Genomic DNA, 17,518 nt, shown 5'->3' with positions numbered 1-17,518 from the left:
AAGAGGTGGGACTTTCAAAGGACTGCCTCCGGAAGAGACTAGGGCACGAGCCGCGTCCCGATTGGCAAAAAGCTCGTGACGTTCGCTGATTGGCCTGTAGGCTCTCCTTGCAGAGGGGCGGGACTTTTCTGTTGAGGCGGGAACCCAAGTGTGGTTTTGATTGGCAAGTTCAGGGCCCAGGGACGACGCTTCCTCCGATTGGTCGAACTACTGAATTTCCCGGCAGGGATTGGATTGCATAAAAGGAAAGGCGGAGCCAGAAGAGGAATCTTTGTGGTCTGGTTTGAAGAACGTACCTGGCGCCACTTGGGGGACTTGAGGCCCTGTCGGTAAGTTTTTTCGGGCCCAAGCGGCTATTGGCGCCAGGAAGGCGGGCGGAGCACTTGGCGTCCGGTATTTCCCGCACCTCGGTTGGGGAAGCGTTGTCGCTGTGCGAGGCCAGGATGTCTGAAAGCTTCCCTGCTTTCTTAAACTGGCTCTTACATCCGGGTTTCCCCTCGGACCGTCCTTTGGGTGCGTGAGCCAATGGGAATTGCCACTTGGGACGCTCCGCCTGCCGGGCCGCGTAGAGCATCCCGGGATTCGTAGTAAATTTCTCGAGATTTCTCTCAGCACGCGGGCTGGAGGAGCGGAATCCCTGGCTCGCATTGTTGCCCAAGCTGTGCCTTCACCCCCCAACTCCTGTCTTACCTGACTTCCTCTTGGAAGGAAGATCCCTGAATAGAGTCTTTTCTCTCCGTTCGGGAGAAAAGATTTGGAAAAACCCAAGTCTTAACTCACCTTTTTCCTTCTTTAAGCCGTACCTCGGTACCTCTCTCCATGGCAGTTCCCGAGACCCGCCCCAACCACACTATTTATATCAACAACCTCAATGAGAAGATCAAGAAGGATGGTGAGTGCTCGCGATGCTCTGGACCATGGTCTATGGCGCATGAGCTGGTCCCTTTCCACCTCAAGTACCTGCTTCTCTTTCTCCGTCTTCTTCAGACAAACGAATAAGTTAACTCCGTGGTCTTTCTACATACTGCTTCCTGTGTCTTCTGCATACATCTAACACTCTTCCCTGTAACCGGTCGCTCTTGATAATCCTTTAAGATTTTAGCTTACAGGACTCCCCCTCCAGGAAGCCCTCCTGGATCCACTCTCCCATCACGTGGCTGCCACTGATTTCCCATAGGTCCTGGGTATGCCCACTCAAGCCAGGATCACTCTACAGTCATGCTGTCTTCCCTCTGGCCTGTAAGCTCTGTAAGGGCTGATACTGAGGTTGTCTTGGTCATTTGTGGAAATATATATTAGTGATGGTTAACACTCTGAACCAGGGACTAATTTATGTACTTGTGTAATTCTTAATTATTTTTAAATTTCAAAATAGACCTGTAGGAGGGCACTACTGTCATTCCCATTTCTGAGACTGGGAAAGTGAGAGTTAACTTTGTTTTTTAAAATATTTTTTTAGTTGTGTATGGACTCCGTGCCTTTATTTGTTTTTATGTGGTGCCAGGATTGAACCCAGTGCCTCACACTTGTGAGGCAGGTGTTCTGCCACTGAATCACAACCCCAGCCTAGGAATTTAGGGTTTTTTTTTTTTTTTTTTGGAACCAGGGATGGAACTCAGGGGCACTCGACCACTGAGCCCCATCCCAGCCCCTCTTAGAGACAGGGTCTCACTGAGTTGCTTAGTGCCTTGCTTTTTGCCGAGGCTAGTTTTGAACTCACCATCCTTCTGTCTCAGCCACTGGGACTCCAGAGCCACTGGGATTGCAGGTGTGCGCCACCATGCCCAGGACTGAATTAATTCTTGAAATCAGAAAGACACTTCCACTTTCTTTAGTAAATTTTCACCTTTATTTATTTATTTTAATCTTTATTTTGTTTACTCATTTTTATGCGGTGCTGAGGATGGAACCCAGTGCCTTACATGTGCAAGGCAAGCCTTCTGCCACTGAATCACAACCCCCATCCAATTTTCACCTTCTTTGAATCTTATTTCCTATACCTGGAAACTGGGCAAAATCATAACTTTCTTTGAATGAATGTTTTGGGATCAGATTAACTAAACCTTTGCGTAGTGCTTCATTTCATGGTACCCAGCAGTTTTTGGGGGTGGAATAAAAGCTGTTATTAAACGGACTTGGGTGGCACACCGCTGTAATCCCAGCCACTTGGGAAACTGAGGCAGGAGGATTGCCAGGTTTGAGACCAGCCTCAGCAATGTTAAATCCTTGGTACAAACAACAAAAACAAAAAAAACCTCATGACTTCTAGAGAAATTTTAGGAGAACCAAAGAATGTCACTGGGATTAATAAGAGATTACCAATAAAATTTTTGTTAAACCAAAACAAGGGCTGGGTGGTGGTCCGTGCCTATAATCTCAGCAACTCTGGAGGCTTTGGGCAGGAGGATTACAAGTTTGAGGTCAACTTGAGCAATTTAGTGAGGCCCTGACTCAAAACAAATTTTTAGAAAGGACTAGGGATATAATCTCTTTGAAGTACTTGTCTACCTCTGGGTTCAGTCCCCAGTGCTGTAAAACCCACTAAAACCTAGGAATGAGGCTGGGGTTTATAGCTCAGTTGGTAGAGTGCTTGCCTCACATACACAAGGCCCTGGGTTCAATCCTCAGCAACACACACACACACTCTCTGTCTGTCTGTCTCTCTCTCTCTCAAAACACCTAGGAATGTAAATTCCATGTATACTTTCAGAATGTCATGCTCAGCCTGTACTGCACAGTGCTGTGGACTCACTGGTGACCAGGAGTCTTGGTTCTGCATCACTAGTCTTTGACAGCTCAAAGTTGGGAGGGCCATTATGGGGGTGGGAAGCACAAGCAGAGTGGAAAGCTGGGATTGGAAGCCTAGAAAAGAGGTAGATTCATTTGGCTTGATAGGAAATATTTTGGAAGAACTTTCCAGGTAGAGGAAGTGGTATGTATATTACCATGAGATAGAAGAGTGTGTCATATTTGCACCAGGATGTGCAAATGTCTAGGGTGAAAGAGCCTGAAGCATTCTGGGAATTACAGGTAGTTTGGATCTTAGGCTTAGAGGCCTGTGAATATTGGAGAAACTTCCCAGTGAGCGGCACACTGATGGCTTACAGGGCTTGTGGCCGTGGTGAGGGAGGTGTGGAACTTTATTCTGAGGGTGTTGGGAAGCCAGGCTAGGCAGCTCCTTGTCTTGGTTGTGTCACTTATAGAATGTCTTCCTGCCTGGAAGGCAGACTTGAATGGGCAGGAGTAGAGGCAGAAGAGGGAAAAGTCCAGAGGCCAGGGGAGTGACAGATGTCTAGACTGCCTCAGGGGATGGAACATGGAGAGGAAAACCAGAAATGCCCCCACCAGGGGAATTTTTGGCAGATTGCTTCAAAACATCCGTGACCCTTGTCTCCCCCAGCACACACACAGCTGTGTCTCTGGCACCTTTTTTTTTTTTTGCCTAAGACCTTGTTACAGTTTTCACAAGAGGGTTCCTGTGTTTTGTTCAAGTCCCACTTGCTGTAAAGCAAGACAGTTTGCTGGGGAGGTGTTTGGGGGACCTGGTTCAGATGGAATTGGGTTGTGGAGCTGGTGCTGTCACGTTCTCAGCACTGTCAGTGTTGGATCCTGTGAGAGCCTGTTTCTTCTTAGTAAAATCGGAAGTCAGTGATGCTACCTTGTGGGATTTTTGTAAGGATTTTTATTTTACCGTATTTATTTGTATGAGGGGTTAAATTGAACCCAGTGCCTTCCACATGGTAGGCAAGGGTGTACCACTGAGCCCCCGCCCAGCTCTTTAGTGAGGATTTATGAAGTAATTTCCATGTAACATTTCGCGGTATCTTCTTTTTTGTATCTTATTTAGAGACAGGGTCTCACTGAGTTGCTAAGTGCCTCGCTTTTGCCAAGGCTGGCTTTGAACTCACAATCCTCCTTCCTCAGCCTCCCAAGCTGCTGGGGTTACAGGCATGTGCCTGGCTTTTTTTTTTTTTTTTTTTGTACCAGGGATTGAATCCGGGGCCACTTAACCACTGAGTCAGACCTTTTTTCGACATTAATTAGAGACAGGGTCTTGCTAGTTGCTTAGGGCCTCTCTAAGTTGCCAAGGCTGGCTTTGAACGGGCCATCCTTCTGCTTCACACGGGCGTGTGCCATCATGCCCGACATTATATGGTATTTTTACCCATCTATGTTTGTGTGCTAGACGAACTAGGCATGGGGAGACTACAGCAAACAACTCAGAGTGGCCTGTAGCTGTGAAGACAGTGAGTAAACATTAGGTCAGGAGTTGGAAAGTGCCATGAAGTAAAGGCAAATAGGATAAGATGAGGGGCAGGAGGAGGGACACAGAGTGATGTGTTGACACGGGGGTCAGAGAAGGCTTCTAGGAAGTGGCGACATTTCTGTTGAGACCTGAATGACTAGAAGCAGGCATCCGTGGAAACATCTGGAGAAGGTGGTTTCTTTCTCCAGCTAGTGCAGGTGCCTGGTGGTAGATGGGTGTTTGTCTTGAGAAAGGGCTGGGAGACCAGTGTGACTGGAGGCTTGGGGGTGAACTGGCGTTTGGGCAGACATGAGTTTGGGAGACTTACCAGGACGGCATTGAGAGGGCCTGTGTCAGGATGTGAGTGGCAACGGAAAGAAGTGCCTGTCTTTAAGGAGCACTGTGCACTGGACATTCGTGTTCCTCCTGGCGGCTCAGCAGGCAGGTGTCGTGAGGTCCACTTCTTGTAGAAGAACGTACTCAGTCACTTGAGTGGTCCTTGGCAGGCTGCTGCTCTTGTTGGGGGGTCTTCAGAGTTTACTGCCTGTGGCATTCTGGGTACCTTATCAGTTGGCCTTGCGCCTGGGCCGTGCCTCTCTGAAAATAGAAGCTCTCCATCACTCTTTCTTTTCCTGACCGCTCTTTCTTTTCCTAACTGCAGAGCTGAAGAAGTCCCTGTATGCCATTTTCTCCCAGTTTGGCCAGATCCTGGATATTCTGGTGTCGCGGAGCCTCAAGATGAGAGGTCAGGCCTTTGTTATCTTCAAGGAGGTCAGCAGCGCCACCAATGCCCTGCGATCCATGCAGGGTTTCCCCTTCTATGACAAGCCCATGGTGAGCACTCCAGCACAGCAGTTATGTATCTATGGGTTATGTGTGTTTGTGGGTGTGGTAAGTCCAGGCAGATCCTGTGGGAGGCAGTGGGCACCAGGAACTGATGGGCTCCTGTTCCCTCTGTCCAGAGAGGACAGAGTGTTGAAGCCTACTACTCGTAACTTCTGGGTGTGAGCCTGGTGTCACATCTTCTAGTTACTTTCTCAAGCATCTCAGATGGTTTGTTTGGTGGTACTAGGCATTGAACCTGGAGCACATTACTACAGAACTACATCCCTTTTTTTATTTTGAGCCAGTTGCAAGAATGGCCTCAAATTCGTGATTCTCTTGCTTTGGCCTCCCACATAGCTGGGGTTACAGGAGTGCACCACATCTCGGGCTTAGGAATTGATTTTTTTTTTTTTTTTTTTTTTTAAAGAGAGGGGAGAGAGAGTGAGAGAATTTTTTTAATATTTATTTCTTTTAGTTATTGGCGGACACAACATCTTTGTTTGTATGTGGTGCTGAGGATCGAACCCGGGCCGCACGCATGCCAGGCGAGCGCGCTACCGCTTGAGCCACATCCCCAGCCCCAGGAATTGATTTTTGAGGATTTAAAATTATGAATGTTTTTGTGTCATTCCTTCTCTCACATTTTTCCCAAGTCACTACTTGGAGCATATGAAGCACTCAGGTATGTGTGAGTTGTCAGAAAGTGCTGTTGTCTCTATCTTCAAAACTACCAGTGGCCTGCTTCTCGTCCCTCCCTCCCTGTTGCTGGCCTGTCCTAAACACCCCCTTCCCTCATCAGGACAACAGTGGTGGTCTGCTTACTAAGTTCCCTGCTTTTTTCTTTTTCTTTTTTTTTTTTTTTTTTTTTAAATTTTTAATTTTGGTACCGGGGATTGAACTCAGGGCACTGAGCCACATCCCCAGACCAATTTTGTATTTTATTTAAGGGCAGGGTCTCACTGAGTTGCTTAGTGCCTCTCCCTTTCTGAGGCTGGCTTTGAACTCGAAATCCTCCTTCCAAGCCGCTGGGATTACAGGTGGGCACCACTGCTTCTGGCCTAGGCTCCCTGCTTTGATCCCTGTTCTCCACAGGCCATTCTCTACAACCACCATCATTTTTTTGAGGTGCTGGGGATGGAACCCAGGCCTTGCACGTGCTAGGCAAGTTCCCTAACACTGAGCTACATCTCCAGCCCCACAGCCTCTGTTTTATGACAGCGAGGGCTTGTCACTGTCCTTACAATACTTCTAGCTATCATCTTTCTAAGAAAAAAAAGCCTTCACTGTGGTCCCCAGTTGACCTTATGACGTTTCCTCCTCATCTCTTGAGCCTCTTTGCTCTTCCTGGAACACACCACGGAGGCCTTAGCTCTTTGTATGGCTGTTCCTTTGCTAGAAGGCTCTATTACCAGATGTCCTTATGGCTCATTCCCTGCCTTCCTTTCTGTCTGTGCACAAATTAGTGCGATCTTGGTACAGAGGTGGCATTCCTGGCTATCCTCTCTGAAAATTCCCTTTTCAACAATGACAACCCCGTCTCAGTTCGTGTTTGACTCTTCATTGTACCTTCATTCACTGAGAATGCACCATCTGGGCAGGGCTTTTGTCTGCTCTGCTCACCGCTATGCTCTCAGAGCCTAAAATGGGGCCTGATGTGCAGTGGGTTCTCTGCAGGCAGAGGCATGAATCAGATTTAGCCTGGATGACTGATCCTCCTTGCAGCTGGAACTCCCCTGCATAGTGCTTGTGTCCTAGCTTTGCCTTCTCAGGCTGTCTTTGGCCTGATACTCGGGGCTGTCCCATCTCTCTTTAGAAATACCAATAACTTATTTTCTGAGCAGTTGCTGTGTCTAGTTCTTATAGCAATCCTTCCATGTGGGGAATTCCATAATCCCCATTTTATAGATGAATATTGAGGCAATTCTTTTTTTTTTTTTAAGTGGTGTTAGATTTCAAACCCTGAGCCTCAAGCATGCTAGGCAAGTGCTCTGCTCTTAAAATTGAACCTAGGCAATGTGGCTCTGAATTCCCCATCCTTAATCTTTCTGTTCTGTGTTTGGTAGCGTATCCAGTATGCCAAGACTGATTCAGATATCATTGCCAAGATGAAGGGTACCTTTGTGGAGAGGGACCGCAAGCGGGAGAAGAGGAAGCCCAAGAGCCAGGAGACCCCAGCTGCCAAGAAGGCTGTGCAGGGTGGGGCGGCTGCTCCCGTGGTGGGAGCTGTCCAGGGGCCTGTCCCGGTAAGCAGGGCACAGAGATGCATCCCTCTCATCACTAGGCCTTTCACATGGCCTGACATGGGGGCAGGGTGGGGTATGTTCTCCCTGTGGGGACTCGGATGCTTCCATTCCATTTTCTTAAAGAGATTGTTGTCTTTTGGTGGTGTTGAAATTCCTAATCTCTCCCTACTTGATTGTTTCTGAAGATCTTTTTCCATGCCTGTCATCTAACTTCTCTCCTTGACCTTGATTTTAATGTCTGTATCTTTTGGGGGGGCAGGGGTAGTATTTGGGGTTGAACTCAGGGGTGCTCTACCACTGAGCTACATCCCCACCCTTTTTTATTGAGACAGGATTTTGTTCAGCCCTGAAGCTGGCCTTGAACTCGTCATCCTTCTGTCTCAGCCTCCTTAGTTGCTGGGATTGTAGGCCTGTACCACCATACCTGGCTTTCTCATCCCTTTTTAATTTTTATTCTGAGACAGGGTTTTGCTAAGTTGCTGAATCTGGCCTCAAATTTGATCCTTTTCTCAGTCTCCTGAGTAGCTGGAATTACAACATCACCTATTATGTGTCTTTTTAAGTCACCAGTTATTTAGAAAATCCAAAAGAATCTACTGACTGTTGGGACAAATAAATGAATTTAATTTGGAAAGGTTGCTGAATATAAGATCCATGTGAAAAAAGTTCTATTTCTATGTGCTTATAACAAAGTTCATATTGAAAAATAGCACCAAGGGGAAAACGCATGAAACTGCTACCTGAAACAACAGAATGTTGCTGGGAGAAATAGGAGACTTTAGCCACGGACGAGAAGACTCAGTGCCATATTGTTAAGAGATTGGTTCTCTCTACACTTGATCTAAGTGCTTTTTGTTGTTGTTTGTTTGTTTTGGGTACCAGAGATTGAACCCTTGACCATTGGGCCACATCTCTAGCCCTATTTTGTGTTTTATTTAGAGACAGGGTCTCACTGAATTACTTGGCGCCTCACTTGCTGAGGCTGGCTTTGAACTCACGATCCTCCTGCTTTAGCTTTGCGAGCCGCTTGGATTACTGGTGTGCGCCACTGTGCCCAGCTGAGTATTAAACACAATTGCTGCAGTCCAAATCCCAGTAAGAGGTCAGTAGACAATGCTTGGAAAGGCCAGGCCAAGGCAGGCAAGATGATTAAAGCTGGGGCAGAAGACCTGTTGTGAAGTTGCAGCAATTGAGATGATGTACTGTTGGCAAAATAGTAGAAAGATGGACCAGTGGGTGGAACAAAGTCTAGAAATAGTCACACACGTTGGCCACTTGATGTATGATATGATGAGGGTGCCACTGCAGTTCAGTGGAACTTATTTTTTTCCCAGTAAGTGATGCTGGACAGTTGGATCTGTAAGAGAAAAGAATTATTGTCCCCTCGTATTATACATAAAAGGTAGTTTCAGCTGAGCCATAGACCTGAATGTGACAACTAACAAAAGAAGAGTTAAGAAAACAGGAAAATGTCCTCCTGACTTTGAGGCTGAAAAGCGGGAGCATCCTGTTTTCTAACAGGATGCCAAAAGTGCTGACACAAAAGAAAGGATGAGTGAACCGACCCCTTCTTAGGACTCCATGTCTCTCTGGCCCTCAGAGTCTTATGGTGCTCAGGCTGTGTCAGTCACGTTTTATCTGGAGTCGGTGATGGTGTCTTGAGTCTCTGTTGGGCTTTTCCGTTGTTACCAGTCTCTTGGGGGCCTAGCCTTCCCTCCATATTTGACTTCTAAGGTTGGAGGCTGGCTCTGGGCTACACTGTGTGTTGTGCGCTCTGGGCTGGCTCCCACTTCACCTCTCTGTATCTTCCCTGACCGTCTCTTTCCATTGCTGTCTTCCATGCCCACCCCACCTTTCTTTTTCTGTGGTGCTGGGGATGCATGCCGGAGCCTGTTCATGCTAAAGCAAAGGCTCTACCACTGAGCCACATTCCAGCCCTCCATTATCTTTGTTTCTCCCCATGTCTCTGGGTCTGTTTCTTTATTTAGTTTTTGTTTCTTAGAAGCGAAAGTACAGGATGCTCCTTAGCATGTTTCTACACCTTTGAGTTCACAGTTGTTTGCATTTCCGCCTCAGTCTTGTTTTCTATTTATATATCTGTAAACAAGGTTGGGTCCCACTAATTTTTATACCTTAAAAATTCTTTTAGAAAATTTGTTTTCTGATGTACTGTTGCCCTTGAGCCCAGGTCCTTTTTGCTCCATCTGGTATCTTGGTGCCTTTTTTTTGGCCTCCTCCTCTTTTATTTCTTACCTACAGGGTTTCTTCTAACAGCCTTTGCTCCTTTGTCTCCTGCGGGCACTGTAGCGGCGCCTTCTCCTGTCCTCAGTCCTGCTCTCTTTCTCCACAGGGCATGCCTCCAATGACTCAGGCACCCCGCATCATGCACCACATGCCGGGCCAGCCTCCCTACATGCCACCCCCTGGCATGATCCCGCCACCAGGCCTTGCACCAGGCCAGATCCCACCAGGGGCCATGCCCCCACAACAGCTTATGCCAGGGCAGATGCCACCTGCCCAACCTGTAAGTGTTCAGTCCCTCCAGGGTTTCATGTGAAATATAGGATAGAAGGGGACCGTGCAGGGGCTGCTGTAGATTGGGTGGTTTGGGCAGACTCCCAAGGGGTTGGTACTGAAGCAGAGATACCTCAGTAGTGAGCTCATAGCAATGGGCTTGGACCCTGGGGTAGAGAGGAATTGGCATGTTTGGTGGAGGTCTGGTAGGGCAGGTCGAAGCTGGAGCGGTGCCCAGCATCTAGGGTCATTTTGTGAACTTCTATTGAGCACCTGCTCGTGTACCAGCACTTATGCTGTGCTCAAGGGATAGGTCAGTGGCCAAAACAGAAACCTCTGCTGTTTTATGGCCTGTAGTTTGTAGGGGTACAGGGTGTTGGTAGAGGGGCAACAGCATGTTTCAGAGGTGCTAGACAGAATTCAAGCAGTGGGAGGGGTGGTGAGTAGAGGGCAATGCCATGGATCCCTCCAGTCCACTCAGTACTTCATGCTCATGGGCTTCCTTTCCTCTCCTGCAGCTTTCCGAGAATCCACCAAATCACATCTTGTTCCTTACCAATCTGCCAGAGGAGACCAACGAGCTCATGCTGTCCATGCTTTTCAACCAGTAAGTAGGGCTAGTAGCTGGGCTAGAGCTAGAGGGTGATGGCCAGAAGGTGTCACCAGGGGAGTGAGTCTTGGAATTGTGCTGGCAGAGCCCCAAGCCAGCTCAGGCTTGGCAGTAGGGATAGCAACTGAGGGTGGAGGAGGAGGAGGAGGAAGCCAAAGCTGGTGATGAGACAGATTGGGTAACCATGGCCAGTGCACGTTGGCCTTTGTCAGCCCAGGCTTTGGTTCATTTTTCTAATCTTTAAAATGGAAAAATGGATGAGATTGGTGTTCAGCCGTGCAAGGTGTATATAAAACGATAGCAAGACCTCATTGATCACTGGCTAGCTGACAAAGAGGTGGAGGTGTGTGAACCCTGGTGCCATGCTGAGGAGGACAACACTGTGTGGCCATCAGGTGGAGCAACTGTTAAACAGGTGTCGAGGATGTGGGCGAGTTCACCTAGTGGTTCTGCTTCATGTGTCCCACAGAAAGTCTTGAAAACAAGTCAGTTCCTAGTAGCTGTGAAAGGGGTAATCATCACAGTGTCACCGTGGAGAGTAGGAGGCAGCCCTGAAGACGGGATGGCTCATGCCGATACTTACCATGGTCTACAGTGTGGCCATTTAGAGAAGTGGAGACGGCAATGTAATAGTTGCTTTATGATAATGCTGAGGAATTTTTGAGAAACTGAACAAAATTGAAACAATACCACTTGTATGTCATGTCCACAAAACTGTGTATTTTGTGAAAATACTGGTGGAAGAAGATGCCCGGTAAACTGAGGAGGGTTTTCTAGCGGAGAAGGCAGTAAGGAATGAGAAAAGGGAGATTAAAGCAGCAGCATATCAGCGTATTGGAAAAGTGAGAGTAGCGATTCTTTTCGAAGCTGGAAGTGGGTTGTGATGGGGGAAGGATGGGGTTTCGGCATTTGGTGTCGTCATCAAGGTTGTGGTTTCCCGGGTGTCGTGTTAAAATTTTTCATTAAGCAGCTTGTTTACATTGGGTTTCTCAGCTCAGCGCTGCATGTTCTGTATGGGCTACTCCTTTGTCATGGGGGCCTGTCCTGAGCATTGTAAGATGTTCAGCATCTTCCTGGACTCTGCACTCTACCTGCAAAAATGTTAGGGGGACATGTCTGAGGTCTGTCATTTCCTTCTCTCAGGTTCCCTGGCTTCAAGGAGGTCCGCTTGGTCCCTGGGCGGCATGATATCGCCTTTGTGGAGTTTGACAACGAGGTGCAGGCAGGGGCAGCTCGGGATGCCCTCCAGGGCTTTAAGATCACCCAGAACAACGCCATGAAGATCTCCTTTGCCAAGAAGTAGCACCTTTTCCCTAGGCCTGTCCTTACCCCTGTTCTGGGGCTGTCCCTTCCCCCTTGGCTCAGCCCCTGAAGGTAAGTCCCCCTTTGGGGGCCTTCTCAGAGCCGTGTGTGAGTGCGTGGTCGCCACACAGCATTGTACCCAGAGTCTGTCCCCAGACATTGCACCTGGCGCTGTAAGGCTGGAATTAAAGTGGTTTTTTTTTGAGGTTTGGTTTTTCGCAACCGTTTGTCTCTTTATTTTCTTGCTTTCCATGGTTCCCTTCTCTCCACATCAGCACATCATGGGCTTTTGGACCTCTTGGCATTTTGGGGTTTGCAAACTTGGGGAAACACACAGTAGTATAATAATGTTATCCAGTCTTAAGTACTGCTTTGGCAATTTTCTGTTGTCTCAAGTCAGCGTTTGGGGCAAGAAGTAGAAATGGAGGACTGCCATGTACTGGCAGGTTGTGTATTGCACAAGGATGCACCTCCAGCGACACACCATTTTATCTGGATGTCATCTCCCGCTTAGGCTTTAAGCCTAATTCTGTTCCTATTTTGCTCTCTCCATTAAAGAGGAATGTCTTCCTGCCTCGACAGGCAGGAAGATTGCAAGATCAAAGCCAGCCTGAGCATCTTAGCAAGACTTTGTCTCAAAAATAAAAAAGGGCTGGGGATGTAGCTCAGTTGTAGAGTGCTCCAAAAAAAGTCTGTTAGAAGTGACAAAGTAAGTGGGTGCAGTGGTGCACAACTGTAATCCTACTTTGGAGACTGAGGCAGGAGGATCCCAAATTGAAGGCTGGCCGGGGCAACGTAGCAAGACCCTGTCATTAAATAAAAAGGACTGGGATGTGGCTCAATGGTAGAGCATTTGCCTGACAAGCGTGAGGCTCCCCAACACTTAAAAAAAAAAAAAATTGAAACCGTGCATCGTCAAATGCAGAATTTTTCCTGTGTGGTCTGAAGAGGAAGAAGAGAGGGATTGCCATCTTTGTTAAATGATGCAGTGTTGCTGCAGCAGGTCAGTGGAGACATCTCACCTACCACTTTGGGCACCACAGCCTAGTGGCTATGATTTGTGGCTTTTGTGGCCAACCAGTCCTGGTTTCCACTCTGGGAAGTCCCTGTTACCCCATGTGCAATTGATGTCCCTCCCCTGAGCTTCATTTTCTTCCTATGTGAAGAGGAATCCTGTTAATACTGCAATAAGGTTAGTACTCACTCTCCTCCCAAAACCCACACATTCACATGCACACTTATGCTACCAGGTACTTAGCAAGCACCCAAATCAGCATTTTTGCTTAGTAGCACCTATTAGGTACTAAATAAACACTATAGATTCTAGAGTTAGAGAATGTAATGAAATAAGTAGATGAGCTAGTTTCAAGTATTCTAATGGAAGCACAAGTGCTGGGGTGGGGTAACAGGACTGGGAACAGTTGTGGGTGTCAAGAAAAGGCCCTCTGAGAAGGTGTATCTGAGTAGAAGTGACTTAGGCTCATGGCCTGTGGTAATGGGTGCTGGGTTTGTAGAAATGGCTGAAGCCATTTGACAGACTCCTCCCTGACTACAAGCTTGTTTTGTGTCCTGCCTCTGCCCAGCAAAAAAAAGTTTGGATCACTCAGTGCAGAGTTGAGGGCCCTGGGAGTGGTGTGGATCCTCTAGTGGAAACAAGTTTACAGGTGAGACATGAATCAGATCCTCTACTACCTCATTTTGTTTCTGGCTGGTGACAACCCCAGAGCCTGATTTCTCCTCAGCAAGACGGAAGAGAAAGCTGAGGGGGGAGCATTGCAGAGAGGCAATTTTGGGTCTGAACCCCAAAAGACAAGGAGCAGCCTCCCATGTGATTGAGGCAGTGTGATGGTTCCGTGGTGGGAGTGAGCTCAGTGTTGGGGACTAGGGAGAAGGAAGACCTCCAGGGAATGCAGTGTGCGTGGTGTTTGTTCCATAGACCTGTGCTTTGGTGGCCCTTTTGTTTATGTGGATACGATTGGAGCGAGAAGGATGGTGGACTGTGGGGCTTGCTGTGGCTGCCTCTGGGTCATGGATAAAGCTTTGGTGTGGTAGCTAGCCTCTAAGATGGTTTCTGATAATGACCAGCCTCTGATATTCTCACTTTTGTGAAATCCACTCCCCCCACCCACCCTTTTGGGGCCCGAATACGGGGGATTGAACTCGAGGGCACTGAGACACATCCCCAGCCCTATTTTGTATTTTAGAGACAGGGTCTCACTGAGTTGCTTAGTGCCTGTCTTTTGCTGAGGCTGGCTTTGAACTGGGATCCTCCTATCTCAGCCTCCCGAGCAGCTGGGATTACAGGCATATGCTACTGCACCCAGCTGAAATCCCCTTTTGGGCATGAGCTGGACCTAGTGACCTGCTTCAAGTGAATATAGCAGCCCCGCATTTTTCTGTGAAGAATGCATTCTAAGATCTCCTATACACTCCTGAAGCCAGGAGCTGTACCAAACTGTGTAGTGCTTTTTCCATCTGTAAGTATTTGTCATGCACTGAGGCTGTAACTTGCTGTTTAAGGTGTGATAGCAAAACTCACATGAATTTCCTTTTCCTTCACAATTTCACACAAGAGTCATTCTTTTTTTTTTTTTTTTTTTTTTTTTTTTTTTTTTTTTTTTTTTGAGAATTTTTAATATTTATTTTTTAGTTCTCGGCGGACACAACATCTTTGTTGGTATGTGGTGCTGAGGATCGAACCCGGGCCGCACGCATGCCAGGCGAGCGCGCTACCGCTTGAGCCACATCCCCGGCCCACAAGAGTCATTCTTAACCATGGATCTTAGCAACCTCATCCTGATTTCATTTCCTTTCCTCATTATCACTTTTTAACTTAAAGCACTTTATGGCCTCTTAGCATCATTGCTGCTTTTTTAATTGCTACATCATAACTACCTAATAGTGAGATTTATCATGATATATTTGTACATGCACATTGCATAATTTGGTGTATTTCCTGTACTTTTCCCTAGTCCCCATCCTCTACTCTAATGGTCTTCCTCTTATTTGCATGAGATCCTCTCCTTGTTCCCTTTTTTCTTTTTTTCTCTCTAGTTTCCACATAGAAGAGAAAACATGACCCTTGACTTTCTGAGTTTGACTCATTTCACTTAGCATGATCTCCAGTTTCATCCATTTTCCTGCAAAAGACATAATTTTGTTCTTTATGGCTGAGTAGAAAGCCGTTGTGTGCATATATCAGACATTCATTATTCATTCATCTGTTGAGGCACGTCTACGCTGGTTCTATAACTTGGCTATTATGAATTATGCTGCTATAAATGTGGGTACGAATGTATCACTATAGTAAGTAGAACCATTACTCTTAAGCTTTGGGGCTACTATTAAACAAAATAAGGGTGACTTGAACACAAGCATGGGGGCTGGGTACCTGACAACCTATGTAGCTACTTAAGTGACTAATGTGCAAGGAGCATATACAGTGTGTGTCCACTGGACAAAGGGATGATTCCCGTCGGGGCAGGCTGGAGTAGATGGTGTGAGATTTCATCATACTCGGGATAGCATAATTTAAAGTCATTGTTTATTTCTGGAATTTTCCATTTAATATTTTCAGAAGGCTGGTAACTGAAACCACAGAAATTGAAAACTGCTGATGGTGGGGAGTGGACACTACAGCAAAAATAATGGGATGTCACTTCCATGATAAGATTACAAAGACTGGCTTCTTGTTGCTAGCTGTCTTTGAAGAGATACGTGTGGCAAGAAGCTGAGGGAAGCCTCTAGCCAACAGCTAGTGAGGACAGAGGCCCACAGTCCAGTTTCCACAAGGAACTGAATCTTTCCAACCATTGTCTGAGAGCTTGGAATCAGATCCAAGTCCAGCTGTCGATGGACCTGCATCCCTGGCTGACAGATTGATTGTAGCCTTGTAGGCCCATAGGCAACTAGCTAAGCCATGTCTAGACTTCTGACCCAGAGAAATAACCATAATGTTGGTTTTAAGCTACTACATTTTGGGATAATTATTATCCAGCAATAGGTAAGTAAATTGGGCTTTGGAAAATAAAGTCATTTCTATAACTTTGTGACTTCTTCAGTAATAATGGGGCCACAGTATTGAGCGTATTCTCTTCTCCTTCTCTTTCCTTCCCCCCATCCCCTTTCCTCTTCCTCCCTCTCTCAGCAGTACTGAGAATTGAGCCCAGATGCTCTACCACTGAGCTACATCCCCACCCTTTTTATTGAGACAGGTTCTCACTAAGTCCCTAGGCGATCCTTGAACTTGTGATTCTTCTGTTTCATTCTCTAGGATTACAGGTGGAGTGTGTTCTAAATACCATTTTTTTTGGTGGGGGGAGTGGTGCTAGGTATTGACTCCCACAAACTGGTATATGCTGAGCATGCTCTGTACCACTGAGCTATACTCTGAACCCCTTTAAATATACTTAGTACACTATCTCGTATACCTGGTAAAAAGAAGACATATAAATAGTATACTGAACTCCCATATTTCCTTCAGTTTTGCTTATTTTTTTTTCAAGTTAGATTCTACTCTACTTCTCAAATTATTTTGAAGCAAATCCCAAACAGTCTATTAGCCCAGTATCAGCTTTGTATTTAAGCATTTTCTAAAATATACAAACCAAACACAATGCCATGATAATGCCTAAATAAGCACTCAATATTTGATTAGTATTCAGATTTTCAAAATTTGTATACATACTTCTGTATACACTTAGAGTCAGAATTCAGAAGAAGTTTACATATGGTAACTGGTTGATATGCTTCTTAAATCTTTTTAAATGTAGGCCACACAGAGAACAGGGTGTGGTAGCCACACCTGTAATCCCAATTTGGGAGTCTGAGGCAAATTAGAGGCTAGCCTCACCAATTTGAAACTCTGTCTCAAAATGAAAAGAGGACTGGGGATGTAACTCAGTAACCCCGGGTTCAATCCCCAGTACAATAAAAATAAAATAAAAAAGTTCTAGGCCACTCCTCAGTTACATTCTGTCCCCCTTACTTTCTTTGTTAGTTTATTCCTTGTTAAGATATGATGGTCTGGCCCTATGCTTGTATAATTTTATCAAAATTGATTCTTCTGTCATAACTAAGAAGAAGCAATAAGAAAATAAAAACAAAAACGAAAAAGATATGATGGTCTGGATTTTGTTGACTGCATCTTTGTCAGGTCACTCAACATTCTTGGGTTCCCCAAGATCCATTTTGAATTTGGATGAGAGTGTTTAACCCTCACAAGAGCCCTATGAGGTTGGAGAACAGAGATACCTGTGGGCTTGCAGGCAAATCTTGGCTCCTCTAGTCAAGGCTAAGGCTGTGTTGGCTTAGACAAGTCTCTTTTTTTTGGCACTAGGGATTGAATCCAGGGTGCTTAAGCACTGAGCCACATCCCCAGCCCTTTTTGTTTTTTTGAGACAAGGTCCTCACTATGTTGTCCAGGCTGGCCTTGAACTTTAATCCTCTTGCTTCAGTGAGTTAATAGGAATTACAGATGTGTGCCATCGTGCAGGGGCCAAGTTCCTTAACTTTCTGCACTTCCATTTCCATGCACATGGGGTTATCACAGTCCTTTCTTTTTTTTTTTTTTTTTTAAATTAATATTTATTTTTTAGATTTTAGCGAACACAACATCTTTGTTTGTATGTGGTGCTGAGGATCGAACCCGGGACGCACGCATGCCAAGCGAGCACGCTAGTGCTTGAGCCACATCTCCAGCCCTATCACAGTCCTTTCTGAGGTGATGCAGAATATCCGTCTGGAATTAACAAAATAAAAATTTATGAATGCTCTGTA

The 17,518-nt window shown here is 46.3% G+C and overlaps 1 protein-coding gene across 2 annotated transcripts; it reads left to right on the top strand.

Moving 5' to 3' along the window:
• The first annotated feature begins 229 nt into the window (after positions 1–229).
• On the top strand, positions 230–17,421 carry Snrpa (small nuclear ribonucleoprotein polypeptide A). 2 transcript variants are annotated; one of them, XM_026411554.2, is made up of 7 exons: positions 230–329; positions 798–892; positions 4,908–5,080; positions 7,135–7,314; positions 9,665–9,838; positions 10,347–10,435; positions 11,582–11,945. In XM_026411554.2, exons 2-7 carry the CDS (start codon positions 820–822, stop codon positions 11,739–11,741), a joined length of 849 nt encoding a protein of 282 aa, XP_026267339.1. In that variant the 5' UTR covers positions 230–329; positions 798–819; the 3' UTR covers positions 11,742–11,945. The 2 variants fall into 2 exon arrangements, 1 of the variants encoding a protein (XP_026267339.1); XR_013342463.1 differs by lacking the exon at positions 230–329 and adding an exon at positions 17,338–17,421 and having other exon boundaries at positions 609–892; positions 11,582–11,812.
• Positions 17,422–17,518: the final 97 nt, after the last annotated feature.

The sequence above is a fragment of the Urocitellus parryii genome, chromosome 15, assembly GCF_045843805.1.
Source record: "Urocitellus parryii isolate mUroPar1 chromosome 15, mUroPar1.hap1, whole genome shotgun sequence".
Taxonomy (NCBI): domain Eukaryota; kingdom Metazoa; phylum Chordata; class Mammalia; order Rodentia; family Sciuridae; genus Urocitellus; species Urocitellus parryii.
The sequence above is the reverse complement of the archived record's forward strand: the minus strand, read 5'-3'. Positions and strand labels throughout refer to the sequence as shown.